Raw genomic sequence first — 18,622 nt, 5'->3', positions numbered from 1 at the left:
TTCCCCAAAAGTAGAAGTTGAAAAATCTACAACAAAAGGAATTTCAGGGATTGGATAAATGGATGCGTTGGGGCCTGTTGATCAAGGTAAACATCTGTTATATATGTAGAAATAGTTTTTTCTGCATGTTTTATATAACAGACACATTCACCATTAATGTCCCACTTGACCGTCGGTGCTGTCCATTCATCAAGCTCCGAAAGTTTTTGACTGCAGGAACTGACACCATATTCAGATGGTGTTAGCCCACTGTGCCCTGTTCAATCTATAGGAAGGAGGTCCAGAAGTGTAAACATTAATCGCTTGTAATTATCGGCGAACATGTGGCTGTTAGGGAACACAGGATAGCTGTTTTTTTGGGCAGCTAGAGCAATACTGAATTGCTTCAATGGATTTGTGTCTTCTGCCGCAGCTCAAACTGAGTTAGACACGTAACTTACATGGGACCATCTGTGTTAAGAATGACTAAGCAGCATACTCTCTACACCACTGGTGCAATGCGTTTCTCTGTATATTATATATATATGTATATTATATTATATTGTCATGATGAGGTCTGATTTTTTTTTACTACTAGGTTTTAAAATGCAATGTTAGATTTTACTCACTGACCATTTGCAACTCTGTAATGCACTAGTAAAGGGACACTGGGTCAGCTCAGTCAGCCCACCCTCTTTGCTCCGCCTCTGCTTTGTCCTCCTCCACCCTCCTCTTTGCTGCTTTGTCTAGCCCCAAACACAGCTGCGTCCCATCCCACCTGCCACCAGTTGCCCTTCCCCCTCATCCTGCTCCTTCCTGCCTTCATACTTAAGGGGGGTACACACGGAGAGATCCGTGCTTAAAATCTAAGCAATCTGACTAGATTGCTTAGAACTTGAGCACGGATCTGTCGTGTGTATGTCCCCCAGCGATAGTGCATTGCTATCGCCGGTGCTAGATTGAGCCTGCATGCAGGCTCAATCTAGCAGGTCAATCACTTCAGCGCTGTGTGAAGTGAGTGTCCCCCCGTCCCCCCCTCCTTCCTCGCTCAGCACACATTGCGCTGTGCCGAGCGGGGGGAGATATGTGTGCTGATCTGTCTGTGATAGATCGCTCAGCACACATCTCTTTAGTGTGTACCCCCCTTTACCCCCATCCCACCTGCCACCCATTTCCCTTCCCCCTCGCCCCACTCGATCGTGCCGTTATTCACCCCATTCCCCATGTCTAGCGTGCACCTTTGCTCCCACTATGCATGCATGTAGGAGACAGGATAAACCTTACAGAATTTAATGCATTACCTTTCTTTACAAATAATAAGTTAAGCACAAGCAATGCAATACTGATTGTCATCCTTCATGTGACTTACAATTTTCCAGTTTGCCAACTGCATTTCACTTTTTAAAACAGAAAATATTACATGCAAGTGGTTAACTATATACACAAATATTTCATGTTACCAAATTGCGCTGGAGAAATTTAAGAGCAGATTCTTTTTTATTTTCAAAATCAAGTTTCTGAAACGTGTTCCCTTTGAACATTCAGGACGACTGAAAGACAAAACTTTAATATTTTCACATATTTCTTTTGGGGGCTAGCTGTCCTTCATTTGATGCGTATGAATTTTGCAGTTGTAATCCTTGGGTTTTTATCAGTGATTACTCCCTTGTCTAGCAATTCTGCTGTTGCTAGACAACCTTTGTATTAGTAAAGGGTTTTGGCAACGTTGTATGCTTATCTCCTGTAATATGATAGTCTTCACTTTGCAGTGAGCAGGGAAGGATCACTCTGCTTCTCATGAATATTCAGAAGCCATCGTCTGACGACTACAGGAAACCTGGCATTCTCCATTCTCCACATAAACTTCCACATTATTGATAGAGACAAAATTGCATAACTTTTTGAAGTCTATAGATTATTCTAAAGACCAGACCGATTTTTCAGGGAGTCTGGGAAGGCTCCAAAAATTAGAAGCCAGCTGTAAAATAGTTGTAATTTCAAACCATTTTCCCTTAAATTCATTTCACCAATGTTAAGTAGACAGGAGACAATTATTTTGAAAGTAAGAAATGACAGGATACAATGGATTGGGGGATGTCACAACTGAGGGCCTGAGCTGACGGGAGGCAGCCTCAGTTGTAGGGGCTGAGATGTAATGGAACCTGGGAGGTTGTATCAGACCCCTAGACATGTAAGTAACATGTAGAATAACTGCCCGAAGGCGTGACCACGACAACCAGGATAAAAGTCAATGATGTTTATTATGACAAACTCCGTAACACAGCAGCAGTAAAGGAAACATAAAAGTCAACAGAGGATAAATACAATTCCTGGGTACTACAGGGTGGCAAGGGCCACAGGCACTGGTAGAGTGAGACAGTTCTTATAATCTTCTAGTTGGAAAGTTCTTACCAGACCTGACTGTAGCAATGGAGAGAACCCAGGATCATACCAGCTGGTGTTCCAGGAAAGGCTGGGTTGCTGAAGATAAAACGGCTGCTGTGGATACTGGCTGGAACCAGACTGTTGTTGGTACGGAGTGGATACTGGCTGGAACCAGTTAAATAATAAACGAACTTGAGAGCGATGAAATAATAATGAAGTTTGGAGTTTAAGAGCGGTGAAATAATAATACCGGTGGAGAGTGGTAAACTGCAGAAAGGACACCGGCCCTTTAAGAGAAGCTGTACACTGCTGGAAGCTGGGCTGGAAGCAGGTGATTGATGAAGTTTGGAGTTTGAGAGCGGTGAAATAATAATACCGGTGGAGAGTGGTAAACTGCAGAAAGGACACCGGCCCTTTAAGAGAAGCTGTACACTGCTGGAAGCTGGGCTGGAAGCAGGTGATTGTTGTAACTGGAAACAGGTGAGTCCAGAATGGATCGGAGAGTCAGGCTACACCGCAGATGGAATGCTGGTGCGGGTCTCTATAGCAGAAGTCTGGAGACAGGAGCTGGAACCTGGAAGACAACCACAGGAGAGAGACAAACTGGAACTAGGTTAGACAACCACAGGAGAGAGACAAACTGGAACTAGGTTAGACAACCAAAGCACTGACGCCTTCCTTGCTCAGGCACAGCTTACTTATACCTGCAGCAAGGAAGGGGTTGGCTAGGCAATTATGCAAATCAACAATACAGACAGCAGATTGGTGGAAATGCTCAGATGACAAAATCCAAGATGGCTGCGCCCATGCAGACACTTGGAGGGAAGTTTGGTTTGTAATCCATGTGAGAATTGAAACAGTAATGGCGACGCCGGCCACAGGAGACAGGAGACGCCAGACTGACAAGCGCACATTTAACCACGCGGGCACAGCGGAGGCAGCGGCTGATGAAATCACCACTCTGACATTCTGCATGTGGAAACTCAGGAACAGCGGGATCCGGTCCTGGAACGCTGAGCCAGCCTTAGGAGGCATCTGAAGGGTAAGTAATGGCGTCCAGATACCCGGATCGTGACAGCACCCCCCCTTTAGGAGTGGCCCCAGGACACTTCTTAGGCTTTAAAGGAAACTTTGCGTGGAAATTTCGGACCAAGGCAGGAGCATGGACGTCTGAGGCATTGGTCCAAGAGCGTTCTTCAGGACCATAGCCCTTCCAGTCAATGAGGTATTGTAACTGACCGTAACGGAAACGTGAGTCCAAAATCTTGGCCACCTCGTACTCGACTCCCCGTTGAGTCTGAACTTTGGGAGCTGGAGGAAGTGCGGAATGAAACCGATTCAGGATCAGCGGTTTCAACAAAGAAACATGAAATGTCCTGGGTATTTTCAAGAAGGATGGTAACTGTAACCTGTAGGCAACAGGATTGATGACTTGTTCAATCTTGAAGGGTCCGATGTAGCGAGGTGCAAATTTCATGCTGGGAACTCTCAACCTCAAATTCTTCGTGGACAGCCACACACGATCACCCACCTTGAGAGCAGGAACCGCTCTACGCTTTCTATCGGCAAACTTCTTATACCTGAATGAGGCTTTAAGCAGGGCTGCGCTGACGTTCCTCCAGTTATTTGAAAACTGACGCAAGGTGACATCCACTGCTGGAACAGAAGTTGCGGGAAGCGGTTGGAATTCTGGGACTTTAGGGTGGAATCCATAATTAATGAAGAATGGTGTAGAAGAAGATGAGGAATGGTATTGATTGTTGTGGCTGAACTCGGCCCAAGGAAGGAGTTGAACCCAGTCATCTTGAGAGGAAGACACATATATACGGAGGAAGGCCTCCAAGTCCTGATTCACCCTCTCGGTTTGACCATTGGTCTGAGGATGGTAAGCCGTGGAAAACTTTAACTTGACTTGGAGGGCTTGACACAAACTTCGCCAAAATTTGGCTACAAATTGTACTCCACGATCCGAGATGATCTCTTCAGGAAGACCGTGAAGTCGGAAGATCTCTTGTATAAACACTTGAGCCAACTTGGAAGCTGACGGAAGACCGGTGAGAGGGATGAAATGTGCCATCTTGGTGAACCGGTCAACTACCACCCAGATGGTATTAAACTTGTTGCAGATAGGTAGATCGGAAACAAAGTCCATCGACAAATGGGTCCAAGGTCGACGGGGAACAGATAATGGAACCAGTTGCCCCACAGGCGACTGGCGGGAGACTTTGTGTTGGGCACACTTTGGGCAGGAGGCAATAAATTCCATAACGTCCTTCTTCAGAGTTGGCCACCAGTAGGACCTAGAAATAAATTCAAGGGTTTTCTGAATGCCTGTATGTCCAGCAAAACGGGAAGCATGGGCCCAATGCATGAGCTTCTTCCTTAGAACTGGCTTAACAAAACTTTTCCCTGGTGGAGGCGTAGAGTCCATCCCTACCGTGGAGAATGCCAACGGATTAATAATAGGATGCTTGTCTGCAGACTCGGACTCATTTTCTTGCTCCCATGAGCGGGAAAGGGCATCGGCCTTACGATTCTGAGAACCCGGACAGAACTGGAGTTTAAAGTCAAACCTAGAGAAGAAAAGTGCCCATCTGGCCTGACGAGGATTCAGACATTGTGCGCCTTTGAGATATAAAAGATTTTTGTGGTCGGTAAGAATGGTGATTGAGTGGGAAGCTCCCTCCAACAGGTATCTCCACTCCTCCAGAGCGAGCTTGATGGCTAGCAACTCCTGATCGCCAATGGCATAGTTGCGCTCAGCTGGGGAGAACTTCCGGGAGAAGAAACTGCAAGGATGTAGATGTCCATCTTTGGCCCTCTGGGATAACACTGCTCCTACTCCAACGGAGGAGGCATCTACCTCTAAGATAAAAGGAGAGTCGGTGTCGGGCTGTTTCAGAACTGGTGCAGAGATGAACCGTTGCTTCAGAAGGTGAAAGGCCTGTGTAGCTTCCTCGGACCACTTGGACGGATTAGCACCTTTCTTGGTTAATGCAGTGATAGGCGCCACAATGGTGGAAAAGTCTCGTATAAATTTTCTATAATAATTGGCGAACCCTAAGAACCTCTGGACCCCTTTGAGGCTTAAGGGTATAGGCCAATTCTGGATTGCTTGGAGTTTCTCAGGATCCATCTCTAGTCCGGAACCGGACACAATGTAACCTAGAAACGGAATGGTTTTAACTTCAAACACACACTTCTCCAATTTACAATAGAGGTGATTGACACGGAGACGGGAAAGAACCTCTTTTACCCAGAAACGATGATCTTCGAGATTATTAGCAAAGATGAGGATGTCGTCTAGATAAACCACGACATGGCGGTACAAGATGTCCCTGAAAATCTCATTCACGAAGTGCTGGAAGACTGCTGGAGCATTGCTCAATCCGAAGGGCATGACGAGGTACTCATAATGTCCGTCACGGGTGTTAAAGGCGGTCTTCCACTCGTCACCCTCACGGATTCGGATGAGATTGTAGGCACCCCTCAAGTCCAGCTTTGTGAAAATAGTTGCACCACTAACTCTATCAAAGAGCTCGGTAATCAGGGGTAAAGGGTATCGGTTCTTGACGGTAATGTCGTTCAGACCTCTGTAGTCGATGCACGGACGCAGACCACCGTCTTTCTTCTTAACGAAGAAGAAGCCTGCGCCGGCTGGAGAAGAAGATGGTCGGATGAAACCCTTCGCCAGGTTCTCTTTGATGTACTCTTCCATGGAGTGTGTCTCAGGCAGAGACAACGGATAAGTTCGGCCTCGCGGTGGAACCTTCCCTGGAATGAGGTCGATTGGGCAGTCCCATTCTCTATGAGGAGGAAGGATATCAGCAGAGGCTTTACTGAACACGTCCGTGAAGTCTTGATATGGAGGAGGCGGAACATCAGATGACCTGGGGAAGGAAGAACAAACAGGAAGAACTTTGGCTAAACAAGTCTCAGCACAGGAGGGACCCCATGCCAGTATTTGCGTAGTCGTCCAGTCAATTGATGGGTTGTGGAGACGGAGCCATGGAAGGCCTAAAACCACTGGATGTGTGGCTCTTGGAATCACTAAAAAAGAAATAGACTCAGAATGAAGAACTCCCACTCTCAGACGAACTGGAAGAGTCCTTAAGGAAATGACTGCGTCAAAAATCTTGCTGCCATCCACGGCAGTCAAAGAGATGGACGAGGACAGTCTCTCGGTGGGTAGGGACCACCGTTTAACATAAGCTTCGGTTATGAAATTTCCAGCTGCTCCGGAATCAAGGAGGGCAATAACGTTCCTGTAACGTTGAGCAATTTGGAGCGACACTGGGAGGTTACAGTCATGAGGAGATGGAGAGGAGATCATTACTCCTAGCCGGCCCTCTCCTTGGCGAGCTAGGATCTGGAGTTTCCCGGACGTTTGGGACAGGCATTGATAGTGTGCGACGGAGCAGCACAGTAGAGACAGAGAGACTCAGAGAGACGCCTTCGGCGCTCAGCGGGAGATAGACGAGAACGACTAATTTGCATAGGCTCATCCTTGGATGGAGATGGTTGACGAGGAGGAGGAGCAGAAGATTTAGGAGTAGATGATCTTCCTCGCTCAGTTGCTCTCTCTCTGAAACGTAGATCAACCTTCGTGCAAAGAGAAATTAGCTCATCCAACTTAGAGGGCAAGTCTCTGGTAGCTAACTCATCCTTGATGCGTTCTGATAAGCCATGCCAGAATGCAGCATACAGGGCCTCGTCGTTCCATGCCAGTTCGGATGCCAGGATTTTAAACTGTATAAGATACTGTCCCACAGTACGTGTTCCCTGGCGTAAACGGAGAATCTCAGATGAAGCAGATGTTATCCGGCCTGGCTCGTCGAAGATGCGCCTGAATGTAGCTACAAAGTCAGTATAGGAGGATAGCAGGGGATCAGACTTCTCCCATAAAGGTGATGCCCATTCAAGGGCTGAGCCACTGAGAAGGGAGATGATATAGGCAATTTTGGTACGGTCACTGAAGAAATTGCCAGGTAGAAGCTCAAAGTGGATTTCACATTGATTGAGAAATCCCCTGCAGAACCTTGGAGATCCATCAAATTTTGCTGGCGTTGGAAGATGAAGATGTGGACTGGAAATGGGTAAGGTGGGTGGGGTTACAGCTGGTGTCACTGTAGTGGACGCACCGGACGTGCCAGGTCCACGGAGGGTCATTTGAATCCCATCCAGCCGTGTAGAGAGATCCTGGAGACAGCGGATGATGTGGCCCTGTGCAGCCTCCTGATGTTCAAGTCGGGCTGCCAGTTCTTGCATTGGCCTGGCCGCTTGATCCTGGTCTCCGGCTGGATTCATTAGGTCAGTGCTTACTGTCACAACTGAGGGCCTGAGCTGACGGGAGGCAGCCTCAGTTGTAGGGGCTGAGATGTAACGGAACCTGGGAGGTTGTATCAGACCCCTAGACATGTAAGTAACATGTAGAATAACTGCCCGAAGGCGTGACCACGACAACCAGGATAAAAGTCAATGATGTTTATTATGACAAACTCCGTAACACAGCAGCAGTAAAGGAAACATAAAAGTCAACAGAGGATAAATACAATTCCTGGGTACTACAGGGTGGCAAGGGCCACAGGCACTGGTAGAGTGAGACAGTTCTTATAATCTTCTAGTTGGAAAGTTCTTACCAGACCTGACTGTAGCAATGGAGAGAACCCAGGATCATACCAGCTGGTGTTCCAGGAAAGGCTGGGTTGCTGAAGATAAAACGGCTGCTGTGGATACTGGCTGGAACCAGACTGTTGTTGGTACGGAGTGGATACTGGCTGGAACCAGTTAAATAATAAACGAACTTGAGAGCGATGAAATAATAATGAAGTTTGGAGTTTAAGAGCGGTGAAATAATAATACCGGTGGAGAGTGGTAAACTGCAGAAAGGACACCGGCCCTTTAAGAGAAGCTGTACACTGCTGGAAGCTGGGCTGGAAGCAGGTGATTGATGAAGTTTGGAGTTTGAGAGCGGTGAAATAATAATACCGGTGGAGAGTGGTAAACTGCAGAAAGGACACCGGCCCTTTAAGAGAAGCTGTACACTGCTGGAAGCTGGGCTGGAAGCAGGTGATTGTTGTAACTGGAAACAGGTGAGTCCAGAATGGATCGGAGAGTCAGGCTACACCGCAGATGGAATGCTGGTGCGGGTCTCTATAGCAGAAGTCTGGAGACAGGAGCTGGAACCTGGATGACAACCACAGGAGAGAGACAAACTGGAACTAGGTTAGACAACCACAGGAGAGAGACAAACTGGAACTAGGTTAGACAACCAAAGCACTGACGCCTTCCTTGCTCAGGCACAGCTTACTTATACCTGCAGCAAGGAAGGGGTTGGCTAGGCAATTATGCAAATCAACAATACAGACAGCAGATTGGTGGAAATGCTCAGATGACAAAATCCAAGATGGCTGCGCCCATGCAGACACTTGGAGGGAAGTTTGGTTTGTAATCCATGTGAGAATTGAAACAGTAATGGCGACGCCGGCCACAGGAGACAGGAGACGCCAGACTGACAAGCGCACATTTAACCACGCGGGCACAGCGGAGGCAGCGGCTGATGAAATCACCACTCTGACATTCTGCATGTGGAAACTCAGGAACAGCGGGATCCGGTCCTGGAACGCTGAGCCAGCCTTAGGAGGCATCTGAAGGGTAAGTAATGGCGTCCAGATACCCGGATCGTGACAGCACCCCCCCCTTTAGGAGTGGCCCCAGGACACTTCTTAGGCTTTAAAGGAAACTTTGCGTGGAAATTTCGGACCAAGGCAGGAGCATGGACGTCTGAGGCATTGGTCCAAGAGCGTTCTTCAGGACCATAGCCCTTCCAGTCAATGAGGTATTGTAACTGACCGTAACGGAAACGTGAGTCCAAAATCTTGGCCACCTCGTACTCGACTCCCCGTTGAGTCTGAACTTTGGGAGCTGGAGGAAGTGCGGAATGAAACCGATTCAGGATCAGCGGTTTCAACAAAGAAACATGAAATGTCCTGGGTATTTTCAAGAAGGATGGTAACTGTAACCTGTAGGCAACAGGATTGATGACTTGTTCAATCTTGAAGGGTCCGATGTAGCGAGGTGCAAATTTCATGCTGGGAACTCTCAACCTCAAATTCTTCGTGGACAGCCACACACGATCACCCACCTTGAGAGCAGGAACCGCTCTACGCTTTCTATCGGCAAACTTCTTATACCTGAATGAGGCTTTAAGCAGGGCTGCGCTGACGTTCCTCCAGTTATTTGAAAACTGACGCAAGGTGACATCCACTGCTGGAACAGAAGTTGCGGGAAGCGGTTGGAATTCTGGGACTTTAGGGTGGAATCCATAATTAATGAAGAATGGTGTAGAAGAAGATGAGGAATGGTATTGATTGTTGTTGCTGAACTCGGCCCAAGGAAGGAGTTGAACCCAGTCATCTTGAGAGGAAGACACATATATACGGAGGAAGGCCTCCAAGTCCTGATTCACCCTCTCGGTTTGACCATTGGTCTGAGGATGGTAAGCCGTGGAAAACTTTAACTTGACTTGGAGGGCTTGACACAAACTTCGCCAAAATTTGGCTACAAATTGTACTCCACGATCCGAGATGATCTCTTCAGGAAGACCGTGAAGTCGGAAGATCTCTTGTATAAACACTTGAGCCAACTTGGAAGCTGACGGAAGACCGGTGAGAGGGATGAAATGTGCCATCTTGGTGAACCGGTCAACTACCACCCAGATGGTATTAAACTTGTTGCAGATAGGTAGATCGGAAACAAAGTCCATCGACAAATGGGTCCAAGGTCGACGGGGAACAGATAATGGAACCAGTTGCCCCACAGGCGACTGGCGGGAGACTTTGTGTTGGGCACACTTTGGGCAGGAGGCAATAAATTCCATAACGTCCTTCTTCAGAGTTGGCCACCAGTAGGACCTAGAAATAAATTCAAGGGTTTTCTGAATGCCTGTATGTCCAGCAAAACGGGAAGCATGGGCCCAATGCATGAGCTTCTTCCTTAGAACTGGCTTAACAAAACTTTTCCCTGGTGGAGGCGTAGAGTCCATCCCTACCGTGGAGAATGCCAACGGATTAATAATAGGATGCTTGTCTGCAGACTCGGACTCATTTTCTTGCTCCCATGAGCGGGAAAGGGCATCGGCCTTACGATTCTGAGAACCCGGACAGAACTGGAGTTTAAAGTCAAACCTAGAGAAGAAAAGTGCCCATCTGGCCTGACGAGGATTCAGACATTGTGCGCCTTTGAGATATAAAAGATTTTTGTGGTCGGTAAGAATGGTGATTGAGTGGGAAGCTCCCTCCAACAGGTATCTCCACTCCTCCAGAGCGAGCTTGATGGCTAGCAACTCCTGATCGCCAATGGCATAGTTGCGCTCAGCTGGGGAGAACTTCCGGGAGAAGAAACTGCAAGGATGTAGATGTCCATCTTTGGCCCTCTGGGATAACACTGCTCCTACTCCAACGGAGGAGGCATCTACCTCTAAGATAAAAGGAGAGTCGGTGTCGGGCTGTTTCAGAACTGGTGCAGAGATGAACCGTTGCTTCAGAAGGTGAAAGGCCTGTGTAGCTTCCTCGGACCACTTGGACGGATTAGCACCTTTCTTGGTTAATGCAGTGATAGGCGCCACAATGGTGGAAAAGTCTCGTATAAATTTTCTATAATAATTGGCGAACCCTAAGAACCTCTGGACCCCTTTGAGGCTTAAGGGTATAGGCCAATTCTGGATTGCTTGGAGTTTCTCAGGATCCATCTCTAGTCCGGAACCGGACACAATGTAACCTAGAAACGGAATGGTTTTAACTTCAAACACACACTTCTCCAATTTACAATAGAGGTGATTGACACGGAGACGGGAAAGAACCTCTTTTACCCAGAAACGAAGATCTTCGAGATTATTAGCAAAGATGAGGATGTCGTCTAGATAAACCACGACATGGCGGTACAAGATGTCCCTGAAAATCTCATTCACGAAGTGCTGGAAGACTGCTGGAGCATTGCTCAATCCGAAGGGCATGACGAGGTACTCATAATGTCCGTCACGGGTGTTAAAGGCGGTCTTCCACTCGTCACCCTCACGGATTCGGATGAGATTGTAGGCACCCCTCAAGTCCAGCTTTGTGAAAATAGTTGCACCACTAACTCTATCAAAGAGCTCGGTAATCAGGGGTAAAGGGTATCGGTTCTTGACGGTAATGTCGTTCAGACCTCTGTAGTCGATGCACGGACGCAGACCACCGTCTTTCTTCTTAACGAAGAAGAAGCCTGCGCCGGCTGGAGAAGAAGATGGTCGGATGAAACCCTTCGCCAGGTTCTCTTTGATGTACTCTTCCATGGAGTGTGTCTCAGGCAGAGACAACGGATAAGTTCGGCCTCGCGGTGGAACCTTCCCTGGAATGAGGTCGATTGGGCAGTCCCATTCTCTATGAGGAGGAAGGATATCAGCAGAGGCTTTACTGAACACGTCCGTGAAGTCTTGATATGGAGGAGGCGGAACATCAGATGACCTGGGGAAGGAAGAACAAACAGGAAGAACTTTGGCTAAACAAGTCTCAGCACAGGAGGGACCCCATGCCAGTATTTGCGTAGTCGTCCAGTCAATTGATGGGTTGTGGAGACGGAGCCATGGAAGGCCTAAAACCACTGGATGTGTGGCTCTTGGAATCACTAAAAAAGAAATATACTCAGAATGAAGAACTCCCACTCTCAGACGAACTGGAAGAGTCCTTAAGGAAATGACTGCGTCAAAAATCTTGCTGCCATCCACGGCAGTCAAAGAGATGGACGAGGACAGTCTCTCGGTGGGTAGGGACCACCGTTTAACATAAGCTTTGGTTATGAAATTCCCAGCTGCTCCGGAATCAAGGAGGGCAATAACGTTCCTGTAACGTTGAGCAATTTGGAGCGACACTGGGAGGTTACAGTCATGAGGAGATGGAGAGGAGATCATTACTCCTAGCCGGCCCTCTCCTTGGCGAGCTAGGATCTGGAGTTTCCCGGACGTTTGGGACAGGCATTGATAGTGTGCGACGGAGCAGCACAGTAGAGACAGAGAGACTCAGAGAGACGCCTTCGGCGCTCAGCGGGAGATAGACGAGAACGACTAATTTGCATAGGCTCATCCTTGGATGGAGATGGTTGACGAGGAGGAGGAGCAGAAGATTTAGGAGTAGATGATCTTCCTCGCTCAGTTGCTCTCTCTCTGAAACGTGGGAAACTCAGGAACAGCGGGATCCGGTCCTGGAACGCTGAGCCAGCCTTAGGAGGCATCTGAAGGGTAAGTAATGGCGTCCAGATACCCGGATCGTGACAGGGGAGTTGTGATCCTTTTCCTGCATACGCATGTGTCAATTATTTTTCACAAACTAATATTTTCCACGTTTCCTTTTTCTGGAAAAAAATAAAAGGGCTTATTTTTGTCATACTTGCTGTGCAGAATGTTATGTAATAAATTAATTCACACAAAAAAGTCTGTAAACGTCCAAGTGATTTCTTTTTTTCTTTCTTTTCTAGTTGAATACAGCACAATTCATAGTCCATCAACACCTATTAAAGACTCAGATTCTGATCGATTGCGGCGGGTGTCAGATGGAAAATCTCGCGGACGGGGAAGAAGGAATAATAATCCATCCCCACCTCCAGACTCTGACCTTGAGGTATGTTATACAGCGACATAAGAACACTATAAAGTGTTTCCATAATAAAAAATGCTTAACCATATTCACATTGCAGGTTCTGCAGAGAAAATACATTTGTATTGTTTGTTTGCATACTATATATGAGCTCTTAATTCTCCTCATGCTACGTTCTGTGGCAACTAACAAGTGCATAAGCGTTTCTGAGCCATTTACAATGGAGGTTACATAAGGAGGATATAACATTTTTAATATATAATATATTATATTAATATTTTATTATGAATTGTTTTTCATGCTTTCTGTTTTTTGTGTTTTGTTAATAATGTATCAAATATCATATATTGGTCAAAATGAGCTATAAGTATAATGTATAAGTAACAACTATATATCAGTTGTATGCACATCCCAAAATGAAGTCATACATGGTATGTGATGGGCAGTAATGCAGAATACTGTGTTTTGTATTTTATCTAATATATATATATTCATTTTTATTATTGTATTATATTTTAGAGAGTATTCATTTGGGATTTGGATGAGACTATTATTGTTTTCCATTCATTACTGACAGGATCCTATGCAAACAGATATGGAAGGGTGAGTGTCAAAAAGTGATATGTTTGTAAAAGATAAAGAAAAGTTTGAAATTATGTAATTGTTTTATTATATTTCAGTTGATTCTCCAGTTTAAATATTCCGTGGTTTGGACTTGCTATGTGTTATTATGGAGATGTTGAGGATCATGTTGAATTGGACATAACGTTTGTTTTGCTGCATAAAATCCTGCACATATGTACAATGCACTGCTTTGAGGCCATATGAACAGTCAGCCATATCTTGTGCTTATGGGCGATTGTGGCTCTTTATGATTGAAGTGTTGGGTTAGGGGAAGTAGAGTATGTGTAAGCATAACCATAGTACAGTATGGGAAAGTTGATGCACATATCTTGCAAAGTGCTTGTGGCTCCTTATGATTGAAGAAGTGGACCAGGGGAAGCAGAGTATGTTTAAGCATAACCATAGTACAATATGGGCATGTTGGTGAACATATGTTGCATTTATGAGCATTTGTGGCTCCTTATGATTGAAGAGGTGGATCAGGGGAAGGAGAGTGTGTTTAAGCATGACCATAGTACAATAAGGGTACGTTGGTGCACATATTTTGTGTTTATGAGCACTTGTGGCTCCTTATGATTGAAAAGTTGGATCAGGGAAGGAGAGTTTATGTAAGCATAACCATAGTACAGTATGGGTATGTTGATGCACATATCTTGCACTTATCAGTGCCTGTGGCTCCTTATGATGGAAGAAGTTGATCAGGGGAAGGAGAGTCTGTGAAAGCATAACCATAGTACAGTATGGGTATGTTGGTGCACATATCTTGTGACTTTACAGTTGCATCATGGCTCACATATTGCATAATTTTTGGAAACTTTTTTCAATTCTGTTATCTGAAGTGCGAATAGCTATATACATATTTTGTACAAATTAGTACATTTAAATTTGTATTTGCATTTTGAAGACTATCATAATAAGTTTTTACTGTATAGTTTAAAATGTTCATATACTTTATATTGAAAGAATAAATGAAGTGTGTGTGTGTGTGTGTGTGGGGGGGGGGAGTTGTTGGTTCACATTTATAACATTACATGTATTTTAACTACTAATGAATGAAAGTTTATGCTGGTATTTTGTTGTTATGTCAACAATTTTTTCTGGGTCTCTGCTCAATTTAAAAACATTACCACTTGAGACTTTGGTCCTGGGCCCCAGGTTCCAGGGATCAGCAATGAATTTCTGTTTTAGTTCACTTATCTACATGTTTGAACGAATAAAAAAATAAGAGTGTAGAAAATGTTTGGCAACTTGTTTTCATTTTGGAATTTTTAGTTTCTGTTTAGTCCTACATAATTGAACATTTAAGTATGGAAATAATGTTTTTAAAGTTGTCAGCTATTGCATTACTATTTGTATATATATTATAATATTGCATATAGTATATTTTTATATTTATTTGTGGTGAACATATCTGTTGAAATTTCAGTACAAGTAATAGATAAAACAATATTTGCCATCATTTTCATATCAAATGTTTACATAATGTTACGCATTGTATATTGATAAGGTATATTTAAAAATACACAATCATAATGTTTATGGGTACTTTATTATTTTTGCATAAGCGTACATTAAATTATGTTTTGCTGCTACGAAGCGCTTTATATTCCAGATATTAGGTCTTCTGATGTATGATATATAGCATAGGATGACATATATATGTCTGTTAACCTCTTTTTTCTTCTTTTTCTTTGTTGTCATCCTTGTAACTACAATCACCATGCTATGAGACTAATGTCTATGTTTATTTTTGGACATATGTACTACTCTATATGGAAACTGTTTTCAATTTGCAAAATGAAAAATAAAGAATTAAAAAAAAAAAAAATTATGTTTTGCTATCAATTATATATATATATATATATATATATATATATATATATATAAAAGCACAATGAAGCGGCACTCCAGGACTTAATTCAAATAAACGGGTCCAGTCTCCCGATTTTGATGTGCAACGTTTCGGTTTTAATCACAAACCTTCGTCAGGGCACCGGGCAAGCTGACTGTGATGTTTATTTCATGAGTGCCGAATACAAATACTATATATATATATATATATATATATATATAAAATTCATAAAAATGTAATCACTTTTCACTGTAAATTTACACAATTGGCAATTGCATCATCATTAATTAGCTAATAACATCATCTTTGGCTGCACTCATTTCAAGTCTGCCCTTTCACACCGAGCAGCAACACGGGTTATGCACGTTCATGTGCAATAACCCGTATTATATGCTGGCGGTGTAAAAGGGGTATAGACCCCAACACCCTGTGTGCTGTGGCTGTTTGCCACTATTTAAAAAAAAATAGATTTAAGAGGATTTTTGATAACTATTTTTTGCTATTTCACTTGTTTGGTCTTTACATAAAAGAATGCAGTCCGGGAACTGGGTGAAGCAATGGCCTCCTTCACATTATGTTGTTTGACCCATTATGTTGTTGGATACCTTTTGATACGCTTTGCAGTTTGGTCTGATATATGAACATATGGACTCACAGTGAGCACTCACAATTGTACTGTGTATGGCCAACGTGAGATATACCACCAGACTGACAAGGTTATGCAAGGCTCACAGTACAAGTACAGACACATTTTGAATATATGCAGTGCGGAAAATAATTAGATTTACCACATTTTTTATTTTTATTCTTTATTTTGTCATCTGTTGTGTGTGTCTTTTATAAACAATAGGAAAATATTGTATGCATTTAATGTAACCTGAAATTGGGGCTGCATCCAGACAGGACTAAATGAATGACAGTGTGTTTTAAATAAAAGCTTGTAATTTTGATGTTGGCGTTCATTTGTAATAAGCAGTGTCTACACATTGCAGACAGGGCATGACTTTATGTGTTCTTTCTTAGAGAACAATTGCCTGGGGCTCTGGAATGAATGGGACAAAAGGTCAATTAGCCTACCAATAATAATGTGTGCTTTTAGTGACAGGAGGGCGGAGAGGCAATGTGATTCTCTTCTTATCTCAGTAGACAGTACTTATTTTACCAATTTTCACATTACAGGTAATTGCTACTGTTGTGCAGTGGGAGTAGATGGAAGATAACAAGTTTTTGTCTTTAGTTCTATCTGTAGTTGCCATGGCTGGGTCACATGGCACAGTAGGCTTGTTGTGGCTACTGGATGCAGACTCACAGAGGAGATTGCACCTTTAAGATGATTTTATGGAGATGTATTACATTTGTCATGTGTTCTATGCTGTGATGTTAGAATGTTGTAGTCATGGCCTCAGTCACAATCCCGCGAGGGTTCTTGCATTTGCTTTTTATGTACATTGGTTGATGGTGTGAAACGGTCTCCAGTCAGATTGTGAGGGGCTGACCTGCTAAAGATTAATTTACAAAAAAAGTGGCTCCATGTTTTTATTGATTTCCACTGAAATTAACTGTAATTTCCCTAGTCACCAGATATATAGAAATCAAACTGAAATATAAGTCCAAATCTCCTCATAAAATCACTAGACATGGTAAAATCACTGCAATAACAGTGTCAACTATAAAACAGGACTATCTATAACAGATTAATGTAGTAACTCGCTGTGGACATTTGTTCATATCCATTCAAGGCTGCTTCAAATCAAATCAGTAAAACAAGTAAGTTTAAAAATGAAAAAGAACAATCCTTTTACAAATGTATTGGAAAAGCTCTAGTAATATCCCCCTTCCCCCTCAAATCCGGAACCCCTGCCGTAGTGGTCTCTACAAGGCTCGCTGAACTGTATTTCATAAAGGCACAGACAAGGAGCTTAGTGTGTACAGGGGGAAAAAACATTTCCTGCTTAAAGTCTTATCTCCATTATAGATGTTTAGTTCCTTGCACTTATCCTTACGTAGTTGTGAAAACTATTAGTAGCATTTGTTTATTCTTATAGCTAGCATCTAACGTAATAATACTATTGAGGAAAAGAAATTCAGGCACATGCTGACTGCTGTGTTTCTCATTTCTATTAAATGAAATCTGAGCTTTTCTCTTTTTTGTACCTCTCATCCTGATGTATCAAGCCAGCTGCTGCTAAACTGGTCTTGGAAGGTGGAAATTGTTGACATCCCTTTCACAGAATTGATAGCTTGAGACAGGTGGACAAATATTATAGCTCTGTATATACTGTGGTCACAAGGTCATTTTCCTTACATTTTCTCTTCTTTTTAAATAATTTAGTACTGTTAAAAAATGACTCTATATTCGGGTCTCTGAGACTTATTTGGAACTTTGTACCTTACAGAGTAGTTAAAGCTACTAAAAATATATAGTAAAGGCTCTAAACTCTTAGACATAAAATATATTTAAAATACATTTGTTTATATTTAACTATGTCCTTCATGCTGACTTCCAGTCATCTGTGTTAGCAGGAGGTGCTTCTCTATGTAAGCAGCAACATAATTGATACATTGGTTTACTCACTCACAGGGACAGGGATGGTTATGTTACAATAACACTAAAGTTCAAATTACCACATGTATTAGAGCCCAATAAGACAAAGACGTGGGAGGAGCTTCATCTATATGTAGTGCAATATGGAGTTATACTTCTCTTTATTAAGTTAGTGGCATTTCTAAAGTGGAATTGCCAAGATTGTTGAGATATAATACAATGGGGAGCAAGGATAAACTACAAATGCTGCTGAAAGTGATGTGCTGGCTGAGTCACTAATTGAGTGGCACCTAAGAATCTGAAATGGGAATAATTAATCCCATTTAAAAATGGCCATTTCATTCACACCCTTGACCAGCAATAAAAGCACAGGCATATATTGGTCATATTATAAAATGCATACCTGAGGAGATTTTGTATTTTTCCTTTTAGATTGTGAACTCTCGCAAGCAGTGTGCAATTATAATAATAGGATTGGATTATGCCAAAGTCTGGATTGGTAGGGGGTCCACAGAGCAAAGAAAGTGGCCTGGGTGACTGAGTGGGCTAATAGCAGAATTTGAAGCTTCCTCTTTGGTATCGCTGAACCTACTCAACTCTCACGGCTAC

General features: G+C 43.7%; 1 protein-coding gene across 10 annotated transcripts in view; it reads left to right on the top strand.

The window, feature by feature from the left end:
• Positions 1 to 18,622, top strand: part of EYA1 (EYA transcriptional coactivator and phosphatase 1) — a 125,687-nt gene that overhangs the window by 43,359 nt on the left and 63,706 nt on the right. For all 10 annotated transcript variants that reach the window (XM_063923901.1, XM_063923907.1, XM_063923904.1 and 7 more), the window contains 2 exons: positions 12,874 to 13,016; positions 13,512 to 13,595. In XM_063923901.1, the coding sequence (XP_063779971.1) occupies positions 12,874 to 13,016; positions 13,512 to 13,595 (227 nt within the window). The remainder of the gene's footprint in view (positions 1 to 12,873; positions 13,017 to 13,511; positions 13,596 to 18,622) is intronic.

Source organism: Pseudophryne corroboree, chromosome 5 (genome assembly GCF_028390025.1).
Source record: "Pseudophryne corroboree isolate aPseCor3 chromosome 5, aPseCor3.hap2, whole genome shotgun sequence".
NCBI lineage: Eukaryota > Metazoa > Chordata > Amphibia > Anura > Myobatrachidae > Pseudophryne > Pseudophryne corroboree.
This window is presented reverse-complemented; position numbering and strand designations above follow the sequence as displayed.